Source organism: Gadus macrocephalus, chromosome 17 (genome assembly GCF_031168955.1).
Source record: "Gadus macrocephalus chromosome 17, ASM3116895v1".
Taxonomy (NCBI): domain Eukaryota; kingdom Metazoa; phylum Chordata; class Actinopteri; order Gadiformes; family Gadidae; genus Gadus; species Gadus macrocephalus.
The window spans coordinates 1895038-1909582 of NC_082398.1; the positions used below are offsets into that span (position 1 = coordinate 1895038).

At 51.6% G+C, this 14545-nt stretch overlaps 1 protein-coding gene across 1 annotated transcript in view; it reads right to left on the reverse strand.

Moving 5' to 3' along the window:
• The window catches only part of LOC132445506 (ATP-dependent RNA helicase DHX15), a 31217-nt gene extending 16678 nt beyond the window's left edge, over window positions 1-14539 (reverse strand). The window contains exons 1-6 of the mRNA XM_060035562.1: window positions 14472-14539; window positions 13195-13507; window positions 11644-11837; window positions 10801-10960; window positions 8462-8680; window positions 2538-2705 (exon numbers count right to left, since the gene is read on the reverse strand). Of these exons, the coding sequence (XP_059891545.1) occupies window positions 2538-2705; window positions 8462-8680; window positions 10801-10960; window positions 11644-11837; window positions 13195-13507; window positions 14472-14539 (1122 nt within the window). The remainder of the gene's footprint in view (window positions 1-2537; window positions 2706-8461; window positions 8681-10800; window positions 10961-11643; window positions 11838-13194; window positions 13508-14471) is intronic.
• Between the last annotated feature and the right edge of the window lie 6 nt (window positions 14540-14545).

The window sequence follows — 14545 nt, forward strand, 5'->3', positions numbered from 1 at the left end:
GTCGACCATTTTCTTTACTCTTCGTCACCAATCAAAGTCAGCAGTCTCCATGGTAGAGGTAGGGTGGTGTGTGGGGGGGGGATCCATGTGCCGGTAGACCTGAACCCACGGGCCCCTCTCCTGTTTCAGGAGGCACGGTGGCGTAGGAGGAAACTCTCCAGGAAGCATCGATTCCAAGGGCGTACACTGGAGCCCAGTAAGGGCCGCTCAGTGCTGCTACTCACTCCTCTCCCCTCCCTCTCCAAGGTAACGTGGGCCAGGCGGCGTTGACGCGCATCACTTCTGGGTTCTTAAGGGGGGGAGAGGACATGAGCGAACCGTGGCCTGATTCGCTGGAGCAGGGCGGGGAATGGGTTCATGAATAGTGCTTCCACCCAAATTGGTGAAACAGACAAAACCAAAAGCAAACGCTTGAGGAGATCCAGCCTAAGGACTAGTCGGCTCATTTAAACGGATCGGGCGAGAACCGGATCGTCGACCGGCGAATGCCTCCAAAAGCCAGAGAACGTCCCAAAGCAAACCTAGCACCACAACAACGCGGGGCTGATCTGTGACGCGTCGGGCTGGCTAAGAAGGATTATAGTCTTTTTTCGGTAATTACCGAATTGTGGTTCAGACGATTAAAACACTTTAAAAAAGGAGGAATTACAGAAAGAGAGGGTCCTTGAGGAAACGGAGAGATGACAAGCTAACATGTTATGCTAATCAAGGGATTGCTTAATGCGGTCATTAGCATGCACGGCAGCAGCCCTGGAATCCACCACACACCTCTCTACTCAAGCCTGCCTGGGTCGACACAATCCAGGCCGTGACTTGGACACCGGTTAAGTCCAATGTACTGGAGCAAACTCACTTCCCAGCACAGCGGCGCCGGCATGGGATGCCACTGCTGGGCTAATTTGGAATGCTCCTGGGACGAGAGGGGGGAGGGGTACCTGCCAATGTCCCCCGCACTGCCGTCGCTGCAGAAAGCAATCCGCGAGGAGACAGGTTTTTTGGTTTAGTGGTTCTTCAGTGGCGTTCTTCGCTGGCAATACCAGAAAGACTGAACAAATAGTGCTGGCATCGCAGCAGTCTTTCGACGGCACAGACTCGGCTCACAGAGATTCTTGTTCAACCACCACGGTTGAATAAGGATTTTCCCATCACCTATCTCAAACAGCGGGAATTATTCGCTTCCCAACAGATGAATCACGAAGACTTCTTTGTTTTTACAACTCCTTTCTATGGAGCTATGCCGGTGCCCTCTCTGGGAACCGAGATATTCATATCGGACCCTGTGCTCCACTATTCGAGTCAACAGGGGAGACTGGATGATGTTTGGCAAAGAATTGGTATAAATCACACGAGACGCGACTGAGGCCTCCTATAAATGCATGCTCACCAACACACACGTAGGGGCTTCGACGCCTGAACAAAGGGGGTCGGTAGAAACGTCGAATTCCCATCCTCTTCCTCACGGCTCTCGGACATTGCACAAGTGATTCAGTAAACATTAGACAAACTCCGGAAAGGCTGTGAGTGACGTCCCGGTAATCCCATCTAAAACTAGATCAGCCCACCAGTAGCTGCAATGACTCAGGCTTTAAATCTCACCCCCTCGTCTCTCACTCTCCCCCTCTCTCCCTCCCTCCACATCGTCAAGATGCCCAGGGCCAGTGTTTGCTAATTTAATGGCAGAGATGAGTTCCGTCAGATCACTGGCCAGGAGAGAGGACGCCCAGAAGCTGCTGCAGCAGCAGCAGCAGCCGGCTTTTGTTTGTAGTCAGGTTTTTTTCTTTTCCTTCTTCTTCTTGACAAGTCAGTTTCAAACTAAAGTGTCAGGACATGGTGGAGGCAAAAAAAAGAAACGGTGTCTGCCTGTCCGTGACGTTTTGAGGCATCGACTGTGAGATGATAATGAGAGGTTTGTTTGGGCACAGAGAAAGGGCACTGCATAAGCCCTCTGGAGGGAGTGTGCTTTTCACATAGCGTGCGTGCGCACGCTCGTGTGTTTGTGTGTGCGGCAGCAGGGCACGCGGAGAGAAAAACATACCAAAAAAAATAAAAAAGGAGAGTGCGACTGCGGTACTTTCCTCCAACTCGGAGGGCGTGAGTAATACCCCGGTTTGAATTTAGAGCAGAGAATCGCACGCTGACAATAGCAGCATATGCCACGTGAGTCAACTCTGCGCCAAATCCCGCGGATGCAGTGACTGTGTGTGGTAAATAGGGACGTTGGGTTCCTTCTCGTGTCTCCCCTGCTCTCTCTCTCTCCCTTATTCCCCTCAGCCTAACCATCACCGCGCCCACCTTGTGGCGCCCATCAGCCTCTCCCTTAAGGAAGTCCTAAAGTGCTGACTCCGAAGAGCGATCTCTCACTGAGCGCACGTTCTGTTTTAGGAGTCCGATCTCTCACTCAGCGCGAGATCGGACTCCGACGACCGAACAATCTCAGCCAGAGATCGGACTCCGGCTCCGAGGACCGAACGCACGCTCAACGAGAAATCAGACTACTACGAACTAACACGGGCTGAGCGAGGAGTCGGGAGTCGCACCTTTCGTCCGATGGCCCCGCTGGCCTTGCGGGGGGGCGGGGCCTCGAAGATGCGCTGCTGCTGCTGCGGCGGCAGCGTGGAGTAGAGCGGGATGATCTTGATGTCGCCCACGTCTCCGCCCAGGTCGTCCACCTCGCGCTTGATGCGCTTGCAGGCCTCGTCGATCTCCTGGGGAACAGAGGGGAGAGGAGAAGAGGGTGAGGAGGAATATGATGGACAACAAGAGGTACACGCAGAAGAGGAGGCAGGACGTGAGGAAAGAAGCAAGAAACGAAGAAACATCAGGCGACGGACAAAAGTGCGCCCAGTGTTTGTTCGTTATCCTTTCTTTCTTCAAGGGGGGGGGGGGGGGGGGGGGGGGGGGTGAAGGTAGGAGGTGCTAGGGGTGTGGTCGCCGAGGGATACGATGCCTCCCCGCTACAGTACATTGGTTCGGCCCATCGCTCCGGCTGACGGCGGAAATTAAAAGCAGAATGCGGTGTGCTACGCCTAGCTCCCCATGGCTCTGTTGTCAAATGCAGCAATCATGGAAAACATGGACGCATAAACTCGCTCTCCCACCCCCACACGCACGCACACATACATACACACACACACACACACACACACACACAGGGATCATTATTCCACAGTGCAGCATTGTACCGAGAATGCTAGATGAGACTGCAGCATTGATGCAGAACCGGCAGCAAATCGTGGCAGATCAGTTTAGTGAAGCCCAATGTTGTGGACCCGGTGGGCTGGCAGACAGACAGAAGGACAGACAGATGGACAGGGTCCACTTCGATGCCCCCACCTCGTCCCAATGAAAACAAATCAAGTGTCCGCCGCCCAACCATCCATCCATCAATCAATACCGCAAAGTTAAACCCAACCGCAATATGGATAGCAAAGTCGTATTATTTACAGGCTTACGCCATCACAAACACCGCCTCAGAAAAACACTAGAAAGGGAATCAAAAACAAAGAAAATCGAATATATAAATATATATATATATTTCAGTTTAAGTCCCAACCGCTGTCAGTACCGTTCTACTGTGGCTTCATCCACTAAACTGAACACATTTGTCCTCATCAAGGCCAGTGTCCGAGCCACAGCCTGTGCTGTAGCACCACCTGCAGGCGAGTGGGGGGACTGCGGCGTCAACACAAGGCCCCATGATTTCACGGTGCACTGGTAACTCAGGCCATGTGGCTGTCGATTCAGACAGAGGCCTCGGATTCGAAAAACGACAACTTGTACAGCACACCTTTACACGCACGCATGCTTAAAGTCGTAGTTTACTTTAGATGTGATGTGCCTACAACAAACACCTTTGTAAGCCTACTGAACATTTACTCGTGCAAGTGAGTGACAACGCATTTATACAGCCAACAACAAGACGACACACTGAAGACGACTCTGGGCTTCTTTCCGCTCAGTTCGCCCTCTGGTGTGCCGGCAGTCTCCCCCCGTCCCCGCTCGTTCCCGTGTGGCTGCGCGTTACTGCCAGAGCCGCGTGGACGGCCATGTGCCTCTTAATCAACACATTGACAAGTGGAGGAGAGTAAATCTGAATGGATTGGTAAAATTAGCCGGGGTATTAATAGCCCATCAGGCCGCTGGATGCAGCAGCTGCCATGAAAAATGAGCCTCTTTGCCAAAGTACCGCGGGCAAACTGGCTGTCCAATCCCATGAGGAGGGGGGGTTGGGGACATGGGCAACATGGGCAGTGGGCCAGAGACACAACCTGCCACGGGTGATCGCTGAAAGCCCAGGGGTCCCCTCGTAGACCCCCCGCCCCCCCCCCCCCCCAACGCAGACGCCATGCAACGAGGCGCGCCGCTTGTCTACAGCCACTGATTGGTTGATGGGGGTGAGGCCGTGAGGATTGATGTCATCGCTCGACAGATGTGATGAGGTGAGGACTTTTGTTTGTTTGGGTAACTGCTTTAACCCAATTAGGAGGGTGTTAATGAACTCGCTGTGGGAGAGCGCATCGGTTCAGCGCATCAGTTCAGAGATCAGTAGAGGAGAGGGGGGGAGATGTTCGGGAGGGGAATGAGCTGTTTACATGAGAGATTTGACAAAAGCCTCCATCTAATATGCTTTGTATAAAATGTAAATATATTCTTCGGAAATGTGAAAAGGGCTCAAATGTCTGTTCCAGTTCAACAACAACGGGAGAAAATAAACTACGACCACGAAGGGATCAATCAGTGTCTGCTGGAAAGAGGGCCCTTGAAAACACATTGCCCACCGTGGCATCATCCCTCCATTAAAGAGCCGGTCATCTATCGCCCTGCATCGACAGACGGAGGTGTACAGGCGATGACAGACCAATAATCACTGCTAATACACAGGCCGTCGCTGATGGGACGGGAACACGGACAAGGGATGCCTTTCTTTTTTTAATAAAAATCCTGTCTTTATATTCCATACTCCTGAAATGTAAATGTAAATGTCCTGAAATCTCAAGTAACGCAACGAGATCCTGACGACTGGCACAATGCAACGACAAGGCACTTTTGTCTTCCATCGAATCGGTAGATAGACGCGTGGCGGTTTAGCTTATGGGTTAGTTCTCAGGGACTGTCAAACAATTATATCATCAACCTCCTCTTCCTCACCACAGGAGTGTTTTTAGTATTGTACGCATTAGGGGCATCAAATAAAGCAGTATTGTTACACTGGTCACTGTGAACAGCCTCTTAATCCTTACAGAGTATGCTAAACATCATCCAGGGAGATACGAGGTCAAGTCAATTATCTACGGCCCAACGTAGCCATGGTGAGAAACACATTAGCGGTACTGAACCATCCCCATCAAGCAGGATCTCATTCCAGTCAGTCCATAGAACTGTCCTGACGAGGCCCTGGTGACGCCACATCATTTCAAGTGGTCCTGGTAAAAACCTGGTCTTGACCCCAAATCTTAAAATACCCACAGAGGTTTAAATAAAGCCTGTGTGGATTTGATATATATTGTATTGGTTTACAAACCGAAACCGCTTCGATTGACACCAAACAACGATGAAACGATCAAATCAGATCTCAACTCAGGCCACCACATAAACCGGTTCCAGTTAATATTCTGCCTGTGATTCAGTTTCCCCTCGCCCTTGTTTCAGCACCAGGGGACGGGCCAATCACTCCCCCCGGTTCCCTGCTGGTCGTGAACGTGACCGTTCACACACGTCTTTCTAGCAGAAACTCACAAAACGCACAGAAAAAAAAAAAAGGCTGATCTCTAGACAGCGTAGGCCATTATGCTGTAACTTAAGCGATCGCTGTTAACTCGAGGTTGTAGCTCCTGAGATTGAACAGGGTACTGGATGCAGACGCTGTATTAGCATTTCTAGAACATCCTTTTGTCTTATAATGTGTATGCAACGCCGGGAGAGAGAGAGAGCGAGTGTGCGAGGTGCACTTTGTGGATCGACATTAGTGATTTGCTCCAGGGTGTGAATAGTTGGGAGTGTAAAAGCGGGGTACAGAGTGGTGTAAATCAGCACAGGCTTGAAAGAAGGCGTCATTAGCCTGCTAACAGCTTTTAATGAAAGTACCCAAAAGTAAAAGGCAATCTATTTTTAAGTGAGAATTGTTAATTAGTGTTTGCCGCAAACAGAGGCAGCCTGTGTTCCTTTCTCAACTCTGATGAGGAGAATTATTCTTAAAATCTGCAGAAGTACCTTCAGTCTTTCAAAGCACACTTTCTATCCATTTCCGATCTGGCGTGATGACGCCATTACATCTTCCTACGTCGTTAGAGTGTCGTTATTACTCAACTTTGAATTCCATATTTTGGCAATGTGACAACGCGGAATACAAACACTATGGGGTTTTCCCCACGCCATCCCAGCCCATGATGATTGGTGGAGACTGGAAGACAATTACAATCAGGGCATTTAGCAGACGCTTTTATCCAAAGCGACGTACATGGGTTAATACACACATTGACACACCGACGGCGGAGTCAACCATGCAAGGCGACAACCAGCCCTCAGGAGCAGTTAGGGTTAAGTGTCTCGCTCAGGGACACATCGACACTCAGCTAGGAGGAGCTGGGGATCGAACTAGCAACCTTTCAGTTACAAGGCAACTGCTCTACCTCCTGAGCTAAGCCGCCGGAAGCCGCGCGCGCGTGCGTGCGTGCGTACGTGTGGCTGGTTCTTGATGCGTCGCCGACTTGAGACCGATTTCATCACTTCGGGCTTGAACCTTGCCCTCCATTACGCATCAGTGGACAACATTTGCAGGAATGGAAAAAAATTATATATATAATAATAAAGGGCTTAATTTGCGGGGGGTCAGTGCAGGGGGCAGAAAGTGGGTCGCGTCTTGTCCGTCAAACCCGCCCCCCTCCCCCCCCCACCTACAGCGAATCCTAGTGGTTTCCAAACGCGCACACATCGCCGCATGCATTATACATCTCTGAAACTCGGGCCACTGGTACCCACCTCACTATGGTGTGTGAGTGTATGTGTGTCTGTGTGACTGGCTGTGTGTGTGTCGGTGCGTGTGTGTCTGTGCGTGTGTGTGTCTGTGCGTGTGTGTGTCTGTGCGTGTGTCTGTGCGTGTCTGTGCGTGTGTGTGTGTCTGTGCGTGTGTGTGTCTGTGCGTGTGTCTGTGCGTGTGTGTGTGTCTGTGCGTGTGTGTGTCTGTGCGTGTCTGTGCGTGTGTGTGTGTCTGTGCGTGTGCGTGTGTGTGTGTGTGTCTGTGTGTGTCGGTGCGTGTGTGTGTCTGTGCGTGTGTGTGTCTGTGCGTGTGTGTGTCTGTGCGTGTGTGTGTCTGTGCGTGTGTGTGTCTGTGCGTGTGTGTGTCTGTGCGTGTGTGTCTGTGCGTGTGTGTCTGTGCGTGTGTGTGTCTGTGTGTGTCTGCGTGCCAGGTATAGGTGAATCGCTCTGCCCCATGTTAAAGCAGAACCACCCACCCAGCTCATACATTTATCTCCGTCCCATCCAGCTGTCCTATTCAGGCGGTCGGGGACGGGGGCCAACGAAATGCAAACAAAGCGCCGGGGCGGTGTTCTCAGAGCTGGCCGGGTAGCAGAGGACCAGAAGGAAGCCCTGCTACGAGCAACGACTGACAAACAGTCGGGGAACAGTCAGGGAACGAGAATAAGATAAAAAAAAAGCCTTGAGACAGGCGAACACGACGTGCACGACGAGAGCTGCACCTGGGGAAGGAGAGGTGCACCCGGGGTCTCTGGCATCCGGAGGAGTGTTTAGAAATGCACCGCCACGCCAACCCGGGAGACTTCCAATCCCAGGTCCTGTGTGCCCCCCTCCCCCTACCTATCTGCCTCTGTGTATCCCCCCCCCCCCCCCCCCCCCCACAACCGCTCAGAGGAAGGGTTAGCCAGGCACTATGTGGAGTTCAGATAGATAGGACGATGAAGACTAGGGCGGAATGATGCAGTGTGTTTAAAATACATGGTTACCGTTATTTTGGAAAGATATCGCGATTTGATTCACTGTTTAATGGGAATGATCATTTTGGCGTCAACATTTAAATGTCAGAAGAAAAAGAAAAATTTCGAATCGAGATCGGATGATGTGGTTCAGTTTGATCTGAACAACAAACTTGTCTTTTTACATCTGCAGAAAATAACTTGTAGGGCAGGCCTTCCATCGTACTTCGTTATTTATTGTGCGACAAGCAACAGAAATAAATGTTGGCCTTAAGCCGATCCCGGTACCATTTGTATTAAAGGGGACATATTATGCCACCAGGTGTGAGTGTGATTAGCCTTACAAGTCTTCCCTATATGACATCACTAGTTGGCGTGTCCACCTAGATGTGTGCTGGGTAGATCAGTCTACCAGCCTACCCAGTGGACTGAAGTAAACGTTGCTCATCTATCCAGCACAGATCTAGATGGATCTAGGTATTCAGCCCTGATGAAGAGGAGTAGGGAAAGGGGGAGGGGAAGAAGCGCACCTCTTGTCCGGTGAGGAAGAGCAGCACGTCGCCCTCCTCCTCCTCACACATGTGGATCTGGACCACGGTGCGGATGGCCGCCTCCAGGTAGTCGCGCTCAGGCTCGGGGGTGTAGAAGATCTCCACGGGGTGGGTGCGCCCGGGGATGGTGAGCAGCGGGCAGCTGTCGAAGTACACCTGGAACTTCCCCGCGTCCAGCGTGGCGCTCATGACGATGACCTGGGGGGCAGGGACACAAAGTCAAACGGTTATCGTTCTGGGTTTTAGATAGCGATGCCGGTATCCGGTATTCCTCCCGATACTGCCTTAAATGCAGCATCGGGTATCGCCGGGTGCGCCGGTCCGAGACCGACACGTGACTAGCTCCTTTACTACACAGGTAGAGAACATCACAAACACTACGGTGTTGCTGCGTTCGTTAACGCTCGGAGGCGGAAGGTCAGAATGGGGAACTCGTCATCTCTGGCCTCCGTGCGTTTGAGCTACCTCGCCGGAAAGACATGGATGCTCAACCTTAACTAGAAGAATGCAAATGCATTATGATAATTATACATTAGAAATGTAAATGATCTAGTTCTGAAAGAAAATATTGTGGACAGCAAGTGAACCGACTATTTATTGCTGTCATCATACGAGAACCCTTCAATAAGAACAAGTGCTGGCCGTAGTTACAATGCTAGATGCTGCATCAGTATATACTCCGTATCGGCTGATACTCAAGTTCAGGAATCGGGAAAGAAAAGAAAAGGGTATTTGAACATCTCTAGTTTTTACGTGTTCGACGAGGACGGGGCGAGATGGAAGATGAGGAACGAGGGGGGAAAGCAGAAAAAATCAGATGTAAGGCAATCCGAAGCCGTGTATCCGAGTGAATATCCATTTAGCGTTTCTTTGTCTGCAAATTAAGATACAAGGACGCAATTTCACTGCCGATTATTCTCGCTGGCTGGCGTCGCCGCGCAGGCCGTGCGCAAATGTGAAAATGATGGGCCGCGGGCTAAACGTGAAGCCAAGCACAACGATACCAGTGGGTTTTATTGCATCACTACAGCGTTGAAGCCCCCGATCCATGACCCACACTGCGCTTGTCCCGAATCTATTCAAAACAAACATTCTGCTCTCGTCCGCAAACGTTTTCAGGGTCCACCGTCTCGACATTTCACTTTACGCTCTGCAACACTTCCTAATTGCGCTTAATCAAGGCAAATTAAACTTTCAAATTCGGAAGGGGGTGAGGCTGAAGGTGACAGGGGGGGGGGGGGGGGGGGGGATGTGATGAGTGGATGGATGGGTGGAAGAAGGAGAGGAGGGATCACTTCCCCCTAACCTAGACCTCGTTTAATTGTCCCACAAACAAAAACGTCCAACTTTTGATTCCACGCTGACAAAACAACCCACCATTACCCCGTCTGTTCCACCAGAATCACACCTAGCACACTGCCAATTAAACCTGCGTCTGCCTCCAGGCTCTCACCCGCAGCCTGCACGTGGCCACCGTACGCCCCCCCACCTTCATCCCCCCTTCGCTCTACCTGCCGTGACCGCCGCTTTGAAGAGGCCTCACCTAGTGGGCCGCAGGTAGTCTGTCTACAAAACGACGCACGTCAGCACAAAATGTACACATGAACTGTTGGGGCCAAATGGGTTATCGTGCGAGGGGAGCCGTCCTCCGGTGGAGCCCTCTCGCTGGCCGACGCGTGGGGCCTATTCGTTGCGTGTATTCGTACATTAGCGTGTGGAGACCATCCATCATCACCGTGTGATCCGCGTAGTGCCTCGCATCATCAACCATCCAGCCGCATGTTCTCTGCAACGCAACGCTTTGATTAAATAGCACTGCGTTACGATATCGTTATACACCCTGGCGGGCATCAGACTGAAGACATGAAACAAAAAAATAAATACGGGTGAGCTAACCCTAACTCTTTTTGTTGCACATTTCTTGTAATGGGCCGTTCTATTGTCCCTGTGCTGTCCAGGCTAAGCTACTCACACCTTTCAACGGCTAGATCTTCCAATTTGAAATGCAGGATTATTTAGATAGAGAACCACACACCAGCACTTTGCTTCTTTACATTCCACTTTCAGTTCTGATCTCGGGGCATTCCAAGCAGGCATTAGTGTAAAACTTGTCCCGCCCCGAGACTAATTCGTCCACGTTGTGTAGGGCGGGGGGGGGGGGGGGTAAGCCCTACACATTTGGCTTATTTCATTAATATGTCAGACTTGTTTCATAAACTATGCATCGTCAAGAAAGATAGCAATTTCCCTGATGACACTTTTTATTCGTGAATGTGCACAAAATGGAAATGTGTACGGGGGTGGGGGGGGGGTCTTACCTTCAGGTCGGCCCTCTGCCGGACCACCTCCTTCAGCACGCCCATGAGGATGTCGGTGGCGAGCGTGCGCTCGTGGGCCTCGTCCAGGATGATGACCCCGTAGCGCTCCAGCAGCGGGTCGTTCATGGCCTCACGCAGCAGCATGCCGTCTGTCATGTACCTGCACGCAGAGGGGCACAGGTCAGGGGGGGACCCCGGAGCGGAGCACGCAGAGGGGCACAGGTCAGGGGGGGGGACCCCAGAGCGGAGCACGCAGAGGGGCACAGGTCAGGGGGGGGGGGGGACCCCAGAGCGGAGCACGCAGAGGGGCACAGGTCAGGGGGGGGGGACCCCGGAGCGGAGCACGCGAGGGCCACAGGTCAGGGGGGGGGGACCCCGGAGCGGAGCACGCGAGGGCCACAGGTCAGGGGGGGGGGGACCCCAGAGCGGAGCACGGGAGGGTCACAGGTCAGGGGGGGGGGACCCCAGAGCGGAGCAGAAAGTGAGCCTTTACAAGACTGCCTTCACCACATAACCTCCTTCCCTTCCTCCTTTTTTTATTTATTTTTTATATACCTTCTTATTGCATGATTTTATTTTGTGCTCACTCTGTATAGTGTCTGAGTACTTAGAAAAGTGCTTTATAAAACAATGTTTTATTATTATTATTATTATCATTATTATTATTATTAAGTGCACAACGGTAGTCTATTCGTCGTCAGTTTTTCCAATTCTACAAAAGAAAATAGTTTGCTTCCTGTAGCAGTTGAGAGATTTGAGGACATTTTTTCTGAAGGAAACATTTGACTCGGGACATAAGTGAAACCGTACACTTGCGTGCGAGCGCCCGACGGAGCGACTTACTTGAGCAACGTCTTGGCCGAGCTGCAGTCCTCGAACCTGATGGAGTAGCCGACCTCCTGGCCCAGCATGATGTCCATCTCGTCGGCCACCCGCTGTGCCACGCTCATGGCCGCCACCCTCCTGGGCTGGGTGCAGGCCACGGCCCTCTTGGGGCCCGGCGTGGAGCGTACCATGTCCACACACCACTGGGGGATCTGTACAAGCAGGAGACGTGGTCAAAGAGGGGCTGGTGGTGAAGTTACACGACGGTCAAGGTCCAGATCGAACAGAGCGGAAGGTAGGGCGCTCTCTTAGTCGGTTACAGACTTGTACATGAGCAGGTACCAAGTAAGGTGGTGCATGTGGTGGTGGTGGTGGTGGTGCAGGCGGTGGTGACAACGCAGGTGGGAATAGGAGTAATATTAAAATGGTATGAATCTGGAATGTCTGTTATCAAAATTAAGCAAGATGGGCAGGCGATAAAAGTTTTCAGACTTCTTTGGACTTCCCATGGCGTCCAAGCTGGGAGAATGGCTACGTTTCAAACTTTAGCCATAGAGTTCAATTCCTTCTTTCCAGACCTTAAGCAAACAGACGCAGCATTTTTCAGATTGCCATACTGGTGTGATGCAACATACAGGTGTGGTGCAACGTACAGGTGTGGTGCAACGTACAGGTGTGGTGCAACGTACAGGTGTGGTGCAACGTACAGGTGTGGTGCAACGTACAGGTGTGGTGCAACGTACAGGTGTGGTGCAACGTACAGGTGTGGTGCAACGTACAGGTGTGGTGCAACGTACAGGTGTGGTGCAACGTACAGGTGTGGTGCAACGTACAGGTGTGGTGCAACGTACAGGTGTGGTGCAACGTACAGGTGTGGTGCAACGTACAGGTGTGGTGCAACGTACAGGTGTGGTGCAACGTACAGGTGTGGTGCAACGTACTTTGCACACGCATAACATCAATTCTAAACAGGAAATGCCTTTTCATGAACCACTTTAAGCGAATATCCTAATCACCTGGGGCTATATGTTAAACACTCTCTGCTGACAACAGAACACGGCCCAATCCCATTTCCAACCTTTACCCCTTTCCCCTTGTTTTTGTAGGGGTAGGGCTGTCCCAATTCTCATTTCGGTTAAGGGCTAGGGCCAAGAGGGCTATGTAGCCCTTGAAATGACGCTTCCAAAAAGGACCACACCTTAAAGGGAGGGCTTTGAGGAAAAGCCGGCCAGCAAATTTGGCAGCTGTCACAAATCCTTTTTTTTCTGTTTTGTTTTGTTTTTCTGAGCCCTTTTACTTCATTTTTTCTTTTGTGAAGCGCATTGGGTCCTAGAAATGTGGTGGGAGGGGTAAGGGGTGGGAATGGGATTGGGCCCACGTGTGTGTGTGCGTGTTCCCCATGTGTGTACGTGCGTACATGTGTGCGTGTGTGTACATGTGTGTGTGCATACGTGTGTACGTATACGTGTGTACGTGTGTTTACTTGTGCATTCGCGGGTGTATGTGTGCCGAGTGTCTGTGCCCGGTGTACGAGTGCCCTGTGCGTGTGGCTCAGGCCAGGGAGCTCACCTGGGTGGTCTTGCCGGAGCCGGTCTCCCCCACCAACACGAAGCTCTGGTGTCGGACCAGGATGTCGTTGAAGGTCTCCTTGTACTCCCAGACGGGCAGCTGCAGCCGCTTCTTCAGGATGTCGTAGAAGCGCGGCGTGTGCGGCAGGTTGGTGAAGGGGTTGATCTGCTGCTGGGACATCTGCTGCTTCAGCAGGGCCACGCCGCAGCCGCCCGGCGCGATCATGGGCTTCACGTCCCTCTCGCGGACCCGCTCGCGGTCTCGGTCTCGGTCGCCCCTGGAGCGCTCGTCACGGTCCCGGTCTCGGTCTCGTCTGAGGAGGGGAGGTGGGGGGAAAGGGGAGAGAGGAGGCGGAGTAAGCAGCACGAAGTGATGTCCATGTGCTGTACAATGACCCGATATGTCATGAGGTACCTGTGCATAAGACATATGAAATGGGACACCCCTAACATGATATGGTCAGCAATGCCTCCATTGAAATCATGAACTATGCATGAAAGATGTCCGTGATGACACTTTTTATTCGTGAATATGCACAATAGGGGGAAATTTGAGGAGCATCGGTTATGAAATCCTAGTTAGAATCTACATTTGGATGAGTCTTCGGTGGGTTGTTTTTTGTGTAACACACACACACACACACACACACACACAGTCAGCTCCAAGGTCAATCCTCGCTGGCTCATACAACCCAACACGTGTTGTGTTACACTTCTAATTCATGTGGAGGTTGCATTGTCGCTGGGTTTTGTATCGGATCAATTTTCCCACTGATCAAACTTTGACAGGTGCTCATCACATCAGAGGCCCGCGAGCCTTGATTGATTGACAGGTCTGATCCAAGGAGGACCACCTCGATGAATGATGTTTACGTGCGGTGCCATCACGCTCCGACGTGACTTCAGATCGTGGGTTTAAACTTAAATTAAGATTTGAGGACTCGTGAAGTTAGCTTTGGTTTCCGCTCCAGCCATGAGATAATTAAGCACAAGCAAGCTAGCTAGCTAGCTAGCTAGCATCCACGTGTGGCCCAGGTTACACATCAACACGTTATTTAACGTTTAAAACGTGACTATCCACCACACTGCTGATCCACACAGCTGTATACCTTTAGTTAGCCACACTCTACCAATATTCAGAGGAATCATCCCCGGGCAAGACATCACATAGCTCAAATACACCAACATTAGCCTTAGCATGCTAGGCTAGTTAGCGGTTAGCTCCGGCACAACAACAACAAAACAAGCCGTTAGAAACCCGCTCTATCCTTCACGTACCCGTCGGAGGACGGCCTCTTTCTACCAGAACCGTCGTCCCCCAGGTCTAAACGATGTCGCTTGGACATCCTGAC